At 37.0% G+C, this 19,366-nt stretch overlaps 2 protein-coding genes across 2 annotated transcripts in view; both read right to left on the bottom strand.

The window, feature by feature from the left end:
- Positions 1–15,755, bottom strand: part of LOC306858407 (protein O-mannosyl-transferase TMTC2-like) — a 32,487-nt gene extending 16,732 nt beyond the window's left edge. Inside the window, exon 1 of the mRNA XM_079398937.1 lies at positions 15,350–15,755. Coding sequence (XP_079255063.1) covers positions 15,350–15,432 — 83 coding nt within the window. The 5' untranslated portion in view covers positions 15,433–15,755. The remainder of the gene's footprint in view (positions 1–15,349) is intronic.
- Positions 1–19,366, bottom strand: part of LOC306859027 (scavenger receptor cysteine-rich type 1 protein M130-like) — a gene marked incomplete at both ends in the record, with an annotated part of 112,205 nt that overhangs the window by 63,297 nt on the left and 29,542 nt on the right. The gene's annotated exons all lie outside the window — the stretch shown is intronic.

The following is a 19,366-nucleotide window of genomic DNA, read 5'->3' as shown; positions in this document are numbered from 1 at the left end:
TTCTTAAAGTGTCACTGATATTTCAGATTATTCGAACGATTTGAACCCACATCTCCCAGCCCGTATTTCAGTTGTTGAGGAGACGTCAGTGTTGTGTATATTACACAACATCTGATATACATCATAAACTCATTACAGAAGAAATGCCTGATCCTGCTGATTCTTTCTCCCATATGGCTTCTGGCTAGAACATCACCACCAAATCACTGTGTGCTCCACTTTTAATCAGAAGCAATATCTCATGTCATCCATCTGAAAGGTTAAGTATGCAACATATACACCACCAGTCAAAAAAGGCCAAATTTGTGTTTCTTTTGATCTGTAGGCTTATGTTTATTTGTAGACAATATAAAGTGTCTACATAAGAATTTATTTACAACAAGAAACTGTTGATTGTTTGATCACAGCATAATGCAAATTAAAGAAATAGAAAGAAAGAAATAGAATAAACAAAGAATAACCGATTCAGTGCCACCATTCATCAACATATATTCACATTAAAAGGCATCTATAGGGGTCATGCAGTGAACAAAAGCAAAACAATTAAGCAAAGAGGCAGTGATCAAAGCCACTAGGCACTCACAGCTGGCCAGATGTTAAAGCCAACTCTGGCATGAGCATTTAACTAGGCCAAGATCTTGATTAAGATTTAGCCCTCTTGTCTACTGGAACCCATTCATGAGCGCAAAAAACTTATAACAGCCAATCAGAGCGCACATAGTTTTTTTCCAGCCATCAAAGGCGCTGGCGGACTGGGGTGGAGCAGGGAAATGGTAGTGTCCTTCAGTGCTAGACTCTTTCATCCGCTCAGAGAACACTTCCTGATTAGCCCAACAACAGCTACAGAGAGGGCCTGTGACAAACATACAGCGACAGCATGCAGTGATCCAGGGCATTTAATTAGACCAAAATATTACAGCTCCTTGAATTTAATAATGTTAAAATCTGTGGGAAAAAAACCACAATTATTGGCACCCCTATGAATTCATATGAGCAAAATATTTTCAAAATATATTTTCATAGATATTTTTAATTTTTAGTACACCAAGTTGAGTAGGAACAGGAAATTGTTCAACCATAACCTCATGTTTCACAGGGGTATAAATATGAGGTAGCACATATAGGCCAAACTCCCTTACTCATGCAATGGGCAAGACCAAAAAACATAGTTGTGATGTGCGGCAAAAAATGGGAAGTGGCAATAAGAAATAGCAAAAACACTGAAAATGCCCATTTCCACCATCAGGGTAATAATTAAAAAATTACAATCAAGTGGAAGTGTTATGTATCAGCCTGGAAGAGGACGTGTGTCTATCCTGTCCCAATGCACTGTCAGGAAGATGGTTTGAGTGGCCAAAAAATCTCAAAAGAATCACCGCTGAAGAATTGCAGCTGTGAAGTTAGTTGGGTCTTGGGGTCAGAAAGGCTCCAAAACTGCAATCCGACATCACCTACATCACCACAAATTGTTTGGAAGGGTTTCTATTAAAAAGCCTCTACTCTCATCCAAAAATAAACTCAAGCGTCTTCAGTTTGCCAGACTTTACTGGAACTTTAAATGGGATCGGGTTCTATGGTCAGATGAAACCAAAATAGAGCTTTTTGGCAATAAACACCAGAGGTGGGTTTGGCGCACACAGAGAGGTAGCCATATGGAAAAGTACCTCATGTCCACAGTTAAATATGGTGGTGGGTCTTTAATATTTTGGGGCTGTTTTTCTGCCAGAGGACCTGGACATCTTGTTCGGATCCATGGCATCATGGACTCACAGATATTAAATGAACATCTGATTGCCTCTGCCAGAAAGCTTAAAATGGTCCGTGATTGGACAATGATCCAAAACATGAATCAAAATCAACAACAACAACAAAAAAGGTTTACTGACCACAAAAATCAAGGTCTTACCCTGGCTATCCCAGTTCCCTGACTGGAATCCCATAGAAAAATTGTGGGGTGAACTGAAAAGGAGAGTCCACAAGCATGGACCTCAAAAATGGGAAAGATCTGAAAAGATTCTGTACGGAGGAATGGCCTCAGATCCCTTAACCATGTATTCTCCAAACTCATCAGTCAGGAGAAGATTCTGTGCTGTTATCTTGGCAAAGGGAGGCAGCACAAGGTATTGACTAAAAGGGTGCCAGTAATTCTGGCACATAAATGTATCAAAGATATTTGTTTTTTGATAAAACTGTTGTGTTAGCAGTTTTTGGTAATATTTTGCACAAAAGATCAAAAGGTTAAAATTTCATAGCCCTCTTTGCTCATATTTACCAAGGGTGCCAATATTATTGGAGGGCACTGCCTAGATAGAGAGATAAATTAATAATAAAGTAGAAAAATAAACTGGAAAATAAATAATAAAAGTATATAAAGATACATATATAAATAAATAACTATAAAAATAGAATAATAAACTGAAAAAGAGAAAATAATGAAATGTAGAAAAATAAATAAACAGAAAAATAAAGCAGAAACCCAATACACGGGAAAATAAAGAAGGATAAATGATAAATAGAATAATAAACAGGCAAAATTTATTACCCTACTGGAAGCATCACTATCTATTCTTCTTTTGAGAGAAAAATACAGATTGCTCACATTCAAACTCAAAGAGATAGCAACTGCAGATAAACGGAGAAAAAAAATGTGATGGATACAAACAGCACTGACTCACAATCATTTTAATGATCTGAGCAGACCCAATGAGTATGTGTGATTCTTCTCACTTTGACAATTGATCTGAGAGAGCGTCCTCGCTACAGCAAAACTGACACTCATCTCCACACAAGCCATCTGGGCTAATCCCAGAGCAATGTCATGCTAATGGAATAGCCATTTCACTCAGCACAAAGAAGTCTTGTTAGCTCAATGATGGATGATATCCATAAGAAGCCCAGTGGCAGACGTAGCCACAGAGAGAACCGCAGTTAAAGGAAATCAATGCCTTATAAAACCACTGCAGTTCAGTCAATCAGACACATCGCTGGCTGGACTCAGGATTTAAAATTGAGTATTTCACAGCTTAAAAGCTCTGACACTTAAAATCAAGCCTAATTGAGTAACTAATTAAGAAGCTGAGAGCAGGTATGTTTTAAATGCTCTGAAAACCTTCAGAAAGTACTGCCACTTACATTTAAAACACGTGTCCTTAAATTAGACCATTTTTGCCATTTTTACAAATATTTTAAGTAGCTGGTGCCAAGTTTAGTTTATCTCACTCTAAAATAAAAATTAAAATAAAATAGAACATTATTATATTAAACAGTAAGTGGGACAACAAAAATACTTTACAGCTTTTGCAAACCTGCTACTGTAAAAGCCTGAAAAATCCCTGATTTCCTCACTTCTCATGATCCAGACCCTGTAAAGTCTCACCGTCTGAACGCTGTGATGGATGTTGAGCTGCACATCTGGAAAAGTGTGAGCTTGAAGTGTTTCTTGGCCCTCCATTGAGGTGCTTTTAATGAAAATATATATGCAGGCCTTCCCTGCATATAAAATGTGAATGGAGCACAAATGCTCTTACCAGGCAATGACTGGAGCGTTAACAGTGATAGTTTTCATAACATAAATGGCTTCTATAAAATCCAGTTAAAGCTGGATTTATAGGGCCACCCAACCGGGCACCAGTGTCTGGATCCGGACTGTATTGCATTTCAAAACAAATGCATGTTCAAAATGCAATGTACATTACAGGGAAGTAACTAGGCAGTGAAATATTATCAACTGCATATCCTCATCCCCATCTTCTGTTGTCTGGATAGGCAATAATTGAGTCTGAGGAGTTCATTAAAAGCTAATGTCTACATTGTCTACTCAGTGGTGAAAAATGATGGCCCTGATTAAATTCTGACAGTGCCCGGTTCTCCCAGCAACAATCCATGTCTCTCTACTCACTGCCTTACTGTGCAAATCAAAATGTAATCTACAGGAACCACCCCAGGGACTGATGCTAATTTGATAGCACTTTTGAATTCTGTTGCCTTTAAATGATCATAGATGGTTTTACTCAATTCCCCAAAAATATAATATAAAGCACACTTAAATGTCCCTTAAATGCATTGGATACCAAAATAAATCAAGTAATTTCTGCAAGCAAATAAACTAGACATTTTTTTGTTTTTAGTTTTCAGTTCCCATAAAGATCACAGTTGTCCTATAAGAATAAATACAGGTGTTTGTCCACAATTTGTACAGTACCTTAAACTAAATATCATTTGGTTTCATTTTTAGATTTAATCTAGTGCAGGGACATTCGTACAATACGTTTACAAATACTTTTTTGGCCCACGTTATAGTTATTTTTTACTCTGAAATATTTACTCTGTATTTCAGAATCTTGCTCTCGTCTGATGATACATGTCTGGTGTTATCAGGAGGAGCGAAGTAAGCTGGTTATTTGGATGTCACAGTGACCTAAAAAGCTCCCACCTGCTCGAGGAGAAGACAGCTGAATGTATTCCGACTCCAGAGAGGGGCGAGAGTAAAAGTGAAGTGTACAGATCCATAAATGAAGAACAGTAGGTTCTTTTGGAGCCCTTTCATTGTCCGGCTGCCCAAGACTAGTCATTAAAAACACAAAACTCGCAAGAAAGAGAATAAAACTAAGAATGAGGGCAGACCTATTCATCACATTCCATTCTTCATCTGTGTTCCTCATCCATTCCTCTCGGACTTCTCTTTTTGTAACATTTTTCAGGACATCCACTAATTGGCAAGCAACCAGCTGTGTCCCACAACAACCTCTTCCTCAAAAACTCCACATAAGCTCACAGAACAGCGAACACTCATAAGGCTTATGCATGTTAGAAATCTGCCATGGTTTGAATTAGAGCTTGTGTAATATTCCACTCATCTGCCACTTATTCTTACTAAAACACCACAGGGAATCTTCACTGAGTAAGGCAAGAAATAATATCTTGTAAATAAGCATCTGAATGTTTTCAGGAACACAAACTTCCAAGGAAGTTGAGAGTTCAGTGAGGAAAAACAGCAATTTAGAGCATTTAATGCAGTTTGTAAGCCAATATCTTTGAGTTCTGGTTATTTAGAGGAGACAAAACTACAAATATGTGGACTTGAAGGACTTGACAGCCAATCAGATTCCACTCAACTTTACAGCACAAGCATTTAAAGCAGCAGATGGGGGAAAAAATGCAGCTTGTCAACTCATTGCATTTTACCTATGGTAGTTTCAGCTTTTTATTAGATGAAATTGCAACTATTTAAGCATCTTAAAAGATTTTACAATCATTTTGTTTTCAGATTGAGAAACAAACAGAAAGAAAGATGGAAAAAAAGAGCAAAGTGAGATTAGATTGTGGCTAGACATACTGCTGGATCATAGTATTCTATCTTGTGCACTAGGGGTGGGCGATATGGGAAAAATATCATATCACGATTTTTTATAGAAATATCACGATTCACGATTTTTATCACGATTCTTTGTTAGTTTTACTATTTTGGTTTTACAAGTTGTCTGAGCATTACAGCCAAACTAGAAAGACAAAGATGCATGGCAGATATTTAGGCCAAAGTGGGCGAAGATAAAAAAAATCTTTGTCATTATTTTATTTTTCTTATTAAAAAATAAGAACAAAGATACACATTACAAATACACATAATATACAAATAAAACAAACAGTGCTTTATTTCCAGGTACAATAGGTGTATTTAGCAGAGCATTCAATGAAATTGAATGAACAAATATAAAAATAAAACACTAGATAGACTGATTCCTAAAGCAACTGTATTAAAGTTTTTCAGTCAAGAATAGTGAGTGATTTTTCTCTTTTGCGTTTTGTTGTTTTGTTAACGTTAAATGAATAGTTCCCCCACAAATTAATATTCTGTCATCTGTCTGTCAATTCTGTCATAATGTTGTATTTTTATACCATCATTTACTCAAAAGTTGTTTTAAACCGGAATGAGTTTCTTTCTTGTGTTGAACATTTATAAATGCTATTTTGAAGAAGGTGGAAAACCAAACAGCTGCTGGTCCTCAGTGACTTCCATAGGATTTTTCTTTCCTACTATCAAAGTCAATGTGGACCAGCAACTGTTTGGTTTTCCACTGAGTAAATAATGACAGAAAATAAATTTTAGGGTGAACTATCCCTTTAATGACAGTCGACAGCATGTTTAGTGTCCTGTCCCTTTAAGAGCTGCATGCATCTAATATACAGGCACGCATCCGTTTCTCTCTTAACTATTTACTTTCATTTTAGAGATAACCAACTCAGTCTGTATGTAAACCTTGTGTGTTTTGACAGTATTAGCGCAAAATATAACTTAGTTGAGTAATCAGGCGCTGTTAGACAGGCGTTTTAGTGCGCGTGCTTCAGGTGTATGCGCTCAGAACAAGCGCACGTCAGACCAGCGCGCGAATTAAACATTTAACCAGCAAGGCTTGTATGCAAATAATGTACTTTTGCGATCGCGAATAAGTGCAGTGTCCTGTCAGAGTAACTCTACTGCTGTATGTCGTGTTGTACAGTATATAGAGACGGAGGCGCCAGAACTGTATTTGATAATGTGCGCGGTAGTGCGATACTACGATATTTCTTAAAAAGCAGATCGTGGAGACATTTTTATCGTCCACGATCAAAAATCGTCATATCGCACACCCCTATTGTGCACTGCGAATCTTTGCAACACATCGAGCAGTAGAAATGTCCATTTCATCAAAAACTGACAGATGGTGTCTGAGAACAGCCATGAATGTCATATCGGAGATATTCAGAGCTCACACACTCCAAGACAGATAAACACAGCAGGCAGGAGTTTATCTAAATCCCACTCTGAAATATGGTTTCTTTCCATTTATTGAAATCAAGCGAGGCCAGATAAAACACAAACTCCAGGACCTGATGGTGTGATGTTACTAGAGCCAGACACCGCATGAGGAATAATACTATCTGTAAGCCAGATAAGAGAAAAACAGCACTGAAGAATGAGCAGGGGGTCCTTTGTCAGCTCATGGTTTGAAAAATTGGTCTCAAATCCAGTTAAAATCAAATGTAAGATAAACATTACATTCTCATCATTTAAGAAAATTAGAGTTGAAATAGTCAGAAAGAGTAATCATGAGTAGCAGAGCTGGGTAAATTACAATTTGTAGTCTATTACTGATTACAGTTTACACATTAGAGGGTTTGTGAGTTGATAAATAACTAATCTATAAAAATGAACTGTAATCTGACAATGAGCATTTTAAAAAGTAATATACTCTAATAACAAGTACTTAATTTTGGAATCTGATTACATAATCCAGATTATATGTAATCAGTTACTACCCAGCACTGATGGTTAGACATTACAACCATGAACATATGACCAACCAATCAAAACAGAGGTCATTTACATAAATGTACAGTGCGTATAGCATCTAAAACAGACAGAAACATACTATAATGTGGACTTCAGGGAACAATAAATACCCACAAAAACTCAGACATTTCTCTCTCAAAAGCGCACACACAAACCCTCCGCACCTGAACAATAAATTAACTGTATCATCTGACCGGTAATGGCATTGCATAGCAATGAGTGTGCTGCAGACAGTGAACCTAAACAAGTCCTCATATCACTGCGATCTCTTTACACGGCAGGCAAAACACTCTATGCGCCTCTTATCTGGGGGAAACACAGGAAAAGCAAACAGATTGCTTCCGGACTGGTGATGAATTACAGACCCTAAAAAGATTTGAATAGGAATGAAATATGACCCGAATATGGTTACTAATGATGCCCTATAGCTCAGAGCAGAATAAAAAGGAAAAACACAAAGCATTAGACATCGCCCCCTCCCTATACACACAGCATATCATTAAGATAATGTAGGTTGAGTGATGTAGCACAGGTCATATGTATAAAACGATGGAGTTGCAGCTTTCCCTCAGGGAAGGTTACTTGGATATGGGAATTTTTAGATGCTTTCTTTGTTCTTTGGAAAACAATTTCTCAAATCGGAGTGTCCATATCACAAACTAAAAGCTAAATTTCTTCAAATGTTCACAATACTCCTTCACAGCTACATCTTAAAAAAAAATACTGAGGGTCTGTATAATGGGAAATGCATTAATGGCTCAGCGCTAGAGGGTTACAGGTGTGAGAAATACAGCAGAGGGCCTTTTAAAACCATTACATTTCCTTCTCGCCTTGTTTGCGTTTCTTTTTACGAAGTGAGAGGCTATAAAAACATCCCCTCGGATTAGGAATTCAAAAATGACGTGCCTTTTGAAGCAGCAGTAATTACCTAGAAATGCATTTGAGCTTAAGAGTGTGGAGAATTTGGCTGAATAGACTAGACGCGATGATGGACTCTGTGACACGGCCTAATGAATCTCTATTGAACTCATAAAGCAGCTGGGCATGGAGATGTGACATTTCAAGTAATTTATAAAAATCCATCCAGGAAGGCAAAATTAGAGGCCCTCATTAGGTTGCAGGTAGCTTTGGCAGAATGTGCATGAATAATGTCAAGCACAGAGAACCATTAGCACAGATCAAGCTGGAAAGAAAAGAAAAGAAAAAAAAAACAACGGCAAACTAACAGACTTAACACTGTTTGATTTATCGCTAGTCATATTCACAGATTTGATTACTTTGTATTAATTCATTTATTTTGCAGCTTGAATTTTTTTTGTATTAAAAATAAAAAAAATCAAAACTACTATACTGAAAAAAAATGAACAAAAACCATTTAAGCCATTTTTATAAACAGTTTGTTTATTACCACAAATAAAGCTGACAAAAACTGAAAAATTCACATATTCCTTTTTTTTGCACATAAAAAAGCTAAACTCCTGAGGAAATTAAGAACAATCTAAAATATTTGTGTTTATTAGCACAGTCTGAAAAAAACTTTTCATGAAAAATCATACTTGCTGGAACACTGTCAAGAAATATTTATGAATATTTATAAATATCCATACATAAAATGCATACATGCTTGCTTTATTTTTTTATTTGCACAAAACAACATAACCACTTTACTGCACAAATTAAACACAATTTAGACCATTTTGTTCACTATTTGCATCTTTACTTTGACATTACTTTACAGAGAGATCCAAAAGTCGGAAACCTCACAGGAAATATGGGATTCAGAAATCTAATTCAAACCAGGGAAATAAAGCTTCAGGATTTTGTCAAATGTAAAACATTGTGGCATAAAATTAATGAGAAATGCATGAGATTCTGCATTATTTCTAGGTCACTAATAACATTTGTGACATGGACCGTGACACTGACCATAGTTTGTAATGGAAAAACTGCATTAAACTACACAAATGCAAAACAGAAGCATTTTCACTGGTGGTCTTGGACTGTTTATCTTTGGTCTTTCCAGTAAAACAGCACAAAGATTAAAGATCAATACAAGAGACAATCAGCAGCGTTTAACAAGACTTGGGATTTGATTCAGTTGACTCACTTCCTCCTAACAGATGATCAGGACCAAATGCTCCACATGAACCATGATCACCCCGTGATTAACCTGTCAACCAGGCCGCCCAATTATCACGGCATGACACCGTGTTGATGGATCCCCTTTATATCCACACACACACTCTCTGAGCTCAACAGGATTATGATTGTCATTAATCTCTACCTGAGCAGAAGGCATCAATTCATTAGAGGATTTGTCAGTTAGATGCACAGAACTGACATTGAGAACGGAGGATTTATTTTTGTGTGTTCCCTTGATTCCAAATTGGCATGAGGCTGGTGAGGAAGTGTTTGAAAGAGCAGAGAACAAAAGAAAGAGGAAGACAAAGACAGGAGGAGGCAGAGAGTGCTGAGAGCGGGAACTGCCGAAAGATGATACACAATCGTCATCGATCACACAGACAGCAAACAGCTACGAATGTGTGTAATCTGTGGGGGCTTGTGAGGGTTTGAATTTCCCCCTGCTGTGGCGAGTTTTTATGCCCACCTATGTGTTTGTGGGAGAAGACAGATCCCAGTGCAATGTGACACCAGTGCAGATAGAGCTTATAATCGCTGGGCTAAAGTGTGTGTGGTCCCTCAGCCCGAGGTTATCATCATTAATGGAAAATATTATGAAGACAAAAACTTACAGATTTGGCAGTTTGCAAAAGAACAAAACTAAACTTATAAATAAGCACTGCAATATAAAATACAACTTTTTAATCAGTGCCGGATGATCCGATTTAAACAATCTCTCAAGTCTGACCAATGAAACACCCAGGAAGAGATGGTCTGATCCAGTGAAAGTTACTGACTCATATAGTGATGGTAGTTACAACTTACAGCCAAGTTGATTTTATTGTTGTTGGGAACTGAATGAATAAAACTTTAACCCGAAAGCTGATTCGGCATTATTGTAAGAACAATGTAATTTATGATACTGTGGTGTGTTTAAATCAGACAGATGGTAAAATGTGATGCTATTAGAAATGTAAGGATTAAAAACTAAAATCCAACAGCCTACTGAAAGTTAGAAATAAGTAATTTAAAATAAATAAATAAAATAAGTCAATACATACATAAATAAAAATCAGCACAAGCCTGCCTCAGTCCGATTTGGGGACCAGAACAGACAGACTCCACAAAACCCACAAAAACCACGAGCCATATAAAGGCGATGAACTCTGCAAACTTTTGGAAAGACTGAATGTATTACATGTATTCACATACATTCAAAAAATCTTCTGGATTTTAACCATCAGAAACCATATTCAGAGGTCTGTTGAACATTAACCTGGATGGGAAGTTATGCCTCAACTCTGCAAGACCCCAGGACTGAGGTTTTCATCATGTGTGAACACTTCATAACTCAACGACCGCTCTGCTGAACCCTTTGATCCAGACTTACACTGGTACGACCTCTATGAGGGAACGTAAGCGGGTTCACGTTTCCAAAAGTTACCTCATAGTGGCACTGACAGGATCACTGACAGAGTCTAGAGTCCATGCACACAATAAAATTCTGCTTGATGTGATACGATGAATGATTGAGACACATAGTGGCAAACTATAGAGAATCTCATTGTAATTGCATATTCTACTGCATTAAATTTCTGCTCCAGCCACTCACGTTTGAACAAAACTAATGTCCTTTTCTATTAAATGAACAATTTATTTGATGTTTCTGGGTACAAAGGGTCAAATTCCATGGTGGTATATATCAACACCAATAGTAAAGCTCAAAGGCGACATGCTCTTTGTTGCAACACTGGCTATGTTCTTTCAAGAAACTCTACTCTTAACTCTGCCTGTAGATGATCCTTCACTGGGAGGCTGGTGTCACTGGCCGGTACACGAGGGGTTTCACCCTGATTGTGGATTCAGACGGTGTTTAAATGTGCAGAGTTCCTCGAAGCTGGCCACAGAAGGATAACCAGCGCAAATCTGCAAGTAATCAAGGCATCAACCCCCAACACACAGCATAACATCGACACAGACTCCCATAGAGTATGCATAAATCAATAGGGATGGTAGGTTTGAACTTAAAAACTTACATGTGTTCTACACTGGAGGAATAATACAGCACATTATGGGGTCGAGGGAGAAATGCAGAGTGTTTTAAAATGCAACCATTTCCATTGGCAGCAAATCAAACCTTTCAGTTACTCACTCGCTCTGCATCTCGTTCACTTTGCCTCTGGCTCACTAGAACCACTCAAAATGATTTTAAAAATGAATTTTGGTACTTTTGATGAAGCCCATCTGCCTCTCCTTCATAAAATATATAATTTCTGTGATGTACTTGTCTGGGTTGTGTGGTTTAAGCGTTCTCTTCAGCCTCCAAACATCTCAAATTACCCTTTTTCAATCAGTCACTCTTCACTGCATCGCTCATGTTGCGTCCCACAGCAGTCAGAGCTGAATGACAGTGGTTGGGTTAGAAGGGTTTAAAAAAAGTGCTAAATGTTCTGGTGTCAATGTGGATATTTGGGATTTTAACAGTTTCAATACACCCTGAATTGAAGAACTTAATGGAAAAAAGACTGAAGATACTAACAGGATGAGCTGCAAAGGAATGCAAAATCATTGATCCATTATAAAATCCAGATAAGGTGAGAGTATTTTACAATAATATAATTTTTTTTATTATATAAATATTTTTATATTATTTAATATATAAAAATAAAAATATTTAAAATACATTTAAAATTAATTATGAGAGCATGTCTAGAACAAATTATTTGATCAAATAAATGGTCTGTTGCTAACTAATACTAAGGCCAGTAATAGCAAGGATTAATGTCATGAAGACGATAGACCGCTTAAGTATTTTGTTATTATATTTTTGTGGACGGCAAATGTGTGATATTTTACTTTAAGAATTACATCAAATCTATATGGGTAACAAAACAGCTGTCAATCATTATGGATATGAGAGTGAAACAAAAACATCAATGTGACCAAAATGTAGTATGAACGTTTCATATGAGAATTTAATTGCAATTTAATTATTTATAATCTGTACATCTGTCAAGACCACACATACGGTGATAAAGCGTAGAGTGTGAGTTCTCTTTGACACAATCTATCAATCACAACACACACAAAGGCACATAATGAAACACTCCTCCTATAAAAGCCACAAAGTGCTATACAGCCTCCCCATTGATAAAACACACATGTGCACCAGATAACCATCAAACCGAAAGGAACAATTGAGATACTGCTAAATAGTTAGTGAAATAAAGAGAAAACATCCCCTGCTTATTTGCAGGAGATATCAAAGTTACAGCAAAAGTAACTTCACAGCAATACGCATGACAACTTGTTAAGCATGCATTTTGTCACACAGCTGGAAAAGAGATGGATCTTTTCTTTGTAAATCCCCCTTGAGGCCCATTTCACATTTCTAAAGTCATGTTTAAGGACTGTTACAGATGAACAAAACATGAAGAATGAAGAAAAGTGGGCAGCAGTATATGACTGGGTTGGATTAAAACCCTTATTTCGTATGCAAATCTTTTGTTCGACTACAAGTCTGTTTGATTTTTATTACAATGCAATACTGCTGATGTCTTACAGTACCAAGCATCAACTGTAACCACTTTATTATTTAAGAAGCAACTGCTCTTCAAATGTAATATCCACTGAATTAATCAAAAACTTGAATATTGGGGGAAACATGTCCTCTGCAACGGATTTGGACATGGTTGAACCTGAGCTAATCAGCAAACAACATCCTCTGGAAGTCTCTTCACTGATAAAACTCTAGCATTGAAAACAAACTGCAAGATTTTATCTCTGCAAGCAACGTGAAACTCATCCAGAGGGCAATAACAATGTATAACTCTCAGTCAGAGTCATGGAAAATGCTTTAGAGCAGCACAATTGGCATAAGATCACATGCCGGCTCTCAAACATCGCTCTCGAGACATGTAAAAATAAATTTCCCCCAGTAGGATTAACACTGGCTGACGTCTTCTGCCTTCAGTCAAGTTGCGCATTTCATACCAAGAATGCTTTATTCACTTTTTTATTGATATTACCATTGGCGCATGGAGTGTGGACAAGCCTCCATACCGTTCCAAGGAAAAACACTTGACGTGATTAAGAAAACAGAGACGGAGCGCTGTATTCCAGAGCTCTGGAAGCCTAGGATTGCAACTGCACTTCAACAGCTGGTGCATGACCACAGTCAGAGACAGAAACCAGTCCCAGGAGTCGAGATGGGAAATCACAGAAAACCAATCGCCAGATTCTTTGATTATGCCTTGTGCACACAAACACATAAATCAAAGCAACTTAAACCCTGGGGAACGGGTGAAGGACGCAAGACTGTTGACCTTTATGTGAGAAGGTCGATTTGATGAATGACTCTGTAAGGTCAGTGTACTGATTGGGTATCTGTGGTCACTCAAGAGGGACAGAGAAGGATGCATGCATGTATGCATCTCTAGGGTTTAAATTAGCACTGGGTCTCATCTGAAAATTAAAGGTTACGGGTAGTGATTTAACATTTAAACGCAGTGTGTGAGATACACTATTTGCATCACTCCTAAAGACAACTAGTTAGAGCTAAAATTTACAGTCTCCTCCGTGAAATTTCTGTAGAATTTTGTGCGCAAAATGTCCATTGTCCACCGGTTTAAAACTAAGCAGTTTTCAGTTGGTCATGACCAACTTGAGCATGAGCGAAATATGCGTGGGGAACTTTTTCCCTCTCACTCGAAACTCCCAATCACCTGGATTCCTATTGGAATGACTGGATTTCACCCATGAAATTTTGTCTGTCAACACGGAGTAGATCAGCACTTGCTGAATCTGTATTTAAATATATGACCAATTGAAAATCAATGATTTACATTTGATTGGCAAGTTGAAGGTCAGTTTGTTGACAATGATATATTGAAACAATTATGGCATGGACACTGATGTCGGTCCTTGAAATGATCTTTAAAGCCTGATTAGGTTCCACCTGGGAGTCTATAAATTAATCTTAATAGAATCAGAAGCAGCTGGAGATGTTTACACAAATGATCACTTTCCTTCTGCATGGGCAACTATACTAAACCCATCATTTCATGGGGCATTTCTCTGCAGTAAACCCACAAAAGATGCCCAGGGTTATGTCTCGCAAAGCATGCTGAAAAGGTTTTAATCAATTTTCCAGAAAAAAAGCATTAATGTAATGATAAGAAAGACAGTAACAGCAATCTTGTCTCAAAGTCAAATATGGGATAGGCTAGTTGTCACAGAGATTATATCTCAGTAAATATGCTTTAGATCAGTCTGTTTCCCAACCATGATCCAGCAGTGCACATTTTGGATGTCTCTCCGTCCACATCTGTTTCAGGACCTGATGTCTACTAAATGAACTAATGAGCTCAAATGGGTGTGTTCAATTTAGAAAAATATACAACATTTGTAGTGTTTGAGTCACTTGGGGCAAGTTGTCACATATTTTACATGTTGTTAACTATACGTGTTTGCACAATAGGCTACTTTTTACATGCTCATTATTTCATGCTAATTAAAATAAACTAAAAAAATATTCACTTGAGTGAAAAATGTGACAACTAGCCCCGGTTTCCTCAACAGTTCTCGCTAAACAATGAACAAATGTAAAACAACAAAGATATAGTTTCTTAGATATATTGCAAGTGTCATAAATAAACTAAATAAAAGCAATCAACATGCTACCTTTTAATCTCCCGCTTAATAAACGTTTCCCATGGTAACCATTTCTATCTATCTATCTGAAACTATTTTGTAAATAATTTAGGCTAACTAAAGCTGTTATCCTAAACAATAAACATACGGGTTACTTTGTGTGTGTGAATAAAAGCCCATTTATCTGAACACACCTGTCATTATTGTGCTGAAGTGTTGAGGTGAAGTGATGGAGAAGCACTGTACCTGTCATCATAGCAGAAATCAGAGCTCAGTGTGTTCATATAGAGGAGCAGAGCCACCGCGCTGCACACCAGCTCCACTATCATCTCAACGACAAGGAGGAGAAAAGAAAGTCCAGGAATGAATTACACTGATCAGTCCCCGTCTCTGTCTGCTGTTGTCCTCATTGTTTTGCTCTCGCTGCGAGATGAGAAGAGTTTCAAACACAACATCGCTCGTCTAACCCATTCTCAGTCCAAGGCTGAGGATTCAGCCCACATATCTGCTCGTACTGTGTGCTTTCGCTAATGAACGGAGAGTATCCGCCTGCTCTTCATCCAGAAAGCCGTAGTGAAACATCCCGTTGCAGTAACACCCTCCTATCAAACACACAACACGCGTGTGATATTTGGAAACGCCGCGCATGCGCAGAAATCCATTCACAAGAGAAGCATCAGCACCATTCAGCTGAGAGAGAGAGTCTTGTCCTATTAAATTGATTTAGAGCCTGACTATAATAAACTGCCATTGCTTTGGTTTGAAGCATTTGCATTAGTTTTGAACAACTTGTTAATGAATAAATAAATAAATATTCCATCAAGTTCCATTCTGTAATTTGATTGGAATGTAAATAGCCTATCACCTCACCCTGAATAAAATAGAAGATACATACATACATAAATAAATAAATATATAAATAAACGAGTGAATGAATGGATGAATGTAATTGCGACTTTATATCTCACAATTCGAACTTTGTTTCTCCAATCCTGAGAGAAAAAACAAATATTGCGAAATATAAAATCAGAATTTTGAAGTTATATCCCATAGGATAGGCTGTATCTCGCAAATTTGCGTTAGTTTTGAACAACTTGTAAATAAGTAAATAAATATTAAGTTCCATTCTGTAATTTGAAATATCACCCGTTTTTGCCGGAATAAAATTAAAAAACAACATTTAAAAACAAACAAACAAACAAATAAATGTAATGACGACTGTTTTTCTTGTAATTCTGAGTTTATATCTCACAATTCGTACTTTGTTTCCCCAATTCTAAGAATAAAAAAAGTCAGTATTGCAAAATATAAAATCAGAATTTTGACTTTTCTTTTGTCAGTTCTGAATTTACATACCTTATAGGCTATATCTGGCCATTCTCATTTTTATTCCCCATCAGAATTCTGTTCACATCTTAATTAATCTTAAATTCTGTTCGTTTTTTTTTTGCCACAAAAAAATTAAAAATTCTAGCTCTTCATATTTCACAATTCAGACTTATTCTCAGAATGTCAAGTCTTGTTGTTGTTTGTTTGCTTTTCCCCTAATAATAACCCGCTTTGAAGATGATGAATTAGATTTTTGCACCCTGCAGTGAGTTGTGCTTTTTGAATGTGGATCTCTGAAAATCCCCACTGAGGAGCAGCTGTGGCAAAACCTGTTCAGTGCATGTGTGAATCCGCACGAGTCAAACACAGAAACAAGAGCGAGAGATCATTTGTACCCCAGTGTAGTCACTCCACTCCTGTTCCACCCCACTGACCTCAAGCTGTTGACCCTTGACCGTCAACCCCACTGGGAGGACAACTGCTGTTTTCAGGGATCAACACGAGCTCTGACCTTATCACTGCTACATTCTGCTGCAGATACAAACAGTCAGATGGAATAGATGTCAATCTGAAAAGTGTACAATTAAAAAAGCAACAGGACAATAGGTAGTTTGAAACAGCGATTACAAAATTATAATCACAATAGATTACAAAAAAATGGTTCGCAACTGGTTGCAGGTGTTAGGGTAATTTCTAGGGACATTTTTAAAATGCAAATAATACAATTAAATAATATAATAAACATAAAAATACAAAATGCATGATATTCTTAGCAGTATTAATACATTTTAATGTCAAATTTTGACATTAAACTTAAAGGGACTTTACTGTAAGATGTGTCTCTTTTTCAGAGTTCCTGTTGTACAAATAATTCAATTTTATTTTATTCTTTTTTAATATATATATATATTTAGGAAACACTTTTTCATCACAGCTGATTAATATCAAACGGGCAGTGCCACAGTCTGGAACACTCCTGCTTCAAAATAGCACCTGCTTTGTTAATATCAACACAAAAACACACTGGGATCAACTGTATTAAAATAATAAATTGCGCCAAACTTATGTTTTATGCTGATTAAAAGAACATTTCAGATGGAAACTGATTGAAGTCTTGACTTGGCATTGTTATTCCTATCTTTGTTTTGTTCTTCATCCCTTCTCTTTGATTACAAAAACTGGTATTTGACATTTTCATATTTCATATCAGGCCTGTATTTGAACTGCAAAGCTTTTAATCAAACAATAATATCAACAACGATCTGATATAGACAAAATATTACAAACACCTCTTTGGATTTTCCATAACATAATTCCACAAATCAGTTAAAGGAATAGTTCACCCAAAAATGAAAACCTGCCTAAAATTTACTCACCCGCAGGGACATCCTGCATGTTTGTAAGAAAGCCGGAAGAAATGGCTTGAAGTTAAAAACTTCATAATGATGGATTTGTTTATCTTATAAACATGCAGCTTTTCACTTCACAAGACATTAACAGTCTTGCGGATTGCTTATGGATTATTGTCATGTTTCTGTTACATCCTTATCAGCTGTTTGAACTCTCATTCTGACGGCACCCATTCACTGCAGAGGATACTGAACAGCTGCATTAATTAAACTAAACAAGTGTCTTAGTTCTGGCATAAAGACTCCAAATGTTTATATATTAGAAATTTGCCATATTGACCTATTACTATTATATTTTCCATGCAGTCCAACTCAAGGCAGTCAAAATGTTACAGGAAAATGTTTTCAGGGCAAATTTTTTAAATGTGAAACATCACGGTCCAATTTAGACGCATAGAAAATGCATTACAATAACTTGTTTAAATTTTCATCCACAACTGAAAAAAATATATATATCACTGATTTTTACAATCAAATTTGGATTGAGGCCCATGATGCACAGATCATACAGTGAGAAAGAGTGAAATAACAGAACTTGAAGACATTTTATTCATGTACGTCCTTCGGCCAGACATGAATTTGTTCCCTAAAATGTTGTTAACACTTCAGACAGTGAGGCAAAAAAGAAGCTGATTATTTTCAGATGGAGCTCATCATGCGTCATTGTAGATGAGATTGGCATATGTTTGCGTGTGAGGGAGAAATAGAGACGAGATTGAAAGAGAGAGAAATAATAACTGAATATTTTCCATCTGTGCATCCTGTTTAGTCCCTTTGAATCGCTGATGAAAAGATAAATCGCACCTCTCTTTCCTTCCAATTCCCTTCGCTCTCACTCTCCCCTTTACTTCTTTTCCCATGCAGTTCCCTATTAAAGTGCTGATGCCTGATAAGGAGTATTGTGCAGGTCCTCCCTGTTTCCTCCACTGACCGGAAGCTACTCTGGCTCCCATTAACTTTTCCCATCATTTCCGTCTTCATCTTGTCCCTCCTTGCTTCCTCCGCTGACCGGAAGCTTAAATGACTCCCCATTGACTTTTCCCTTCGTTTCCCTTTTCATCTCATTCTGACACAAGACTTGCCAGGACCTGGATGTCCACAAACAGCAAAGAAAAGTTGTATTCTGGGAGTAAAAATTCAATAAATGTATAATCTTTCACACCAAAGTTGAATTTAAGGGGCGTTCACATAAAACACTTACTTGTGTTTAGAAAAGCAAGACGAAGCATAAGGAAGTGGCATATGAGGACACCAGGACACTCACATGGATTGCAGTTTTGCACTTTACTCCACAGCTTTTTTTTTTTTAAATTTAATAATTTTTTAAAAGCACACGGCCGCCATATTTAAACACTGCACCTTGCAACGTGGCACTCAAATTAAAAAATCAGATAGTTTAACGTTTTGGCAAATTGGTTGATAATTTGTACAAATTTGTGCATAATTTTTGCGTTTTCATTTGCTTATGTAATACTGACAGTTAGGTTAAGGGCTGTACTTTTTACAGTTTTTTTTCCCACAATTT

Source organism: Barbus barbus (genome assembly GCF_936440315.1).
Source record: "Barbus barbus genome assembly, chromosome: 39".
Taxonomy (NCBI): Eukaryota; Metazoa; Chordata; class Actinopteri; order Cypriniformes; family Cyprinidae; genus Barbus; species Barbus barbus.
The sequence above is the reverse complement of the archived record's forward strand: the minus strand, read 5'-3'. Positions and strand labels throughout refer to the sequence as shown.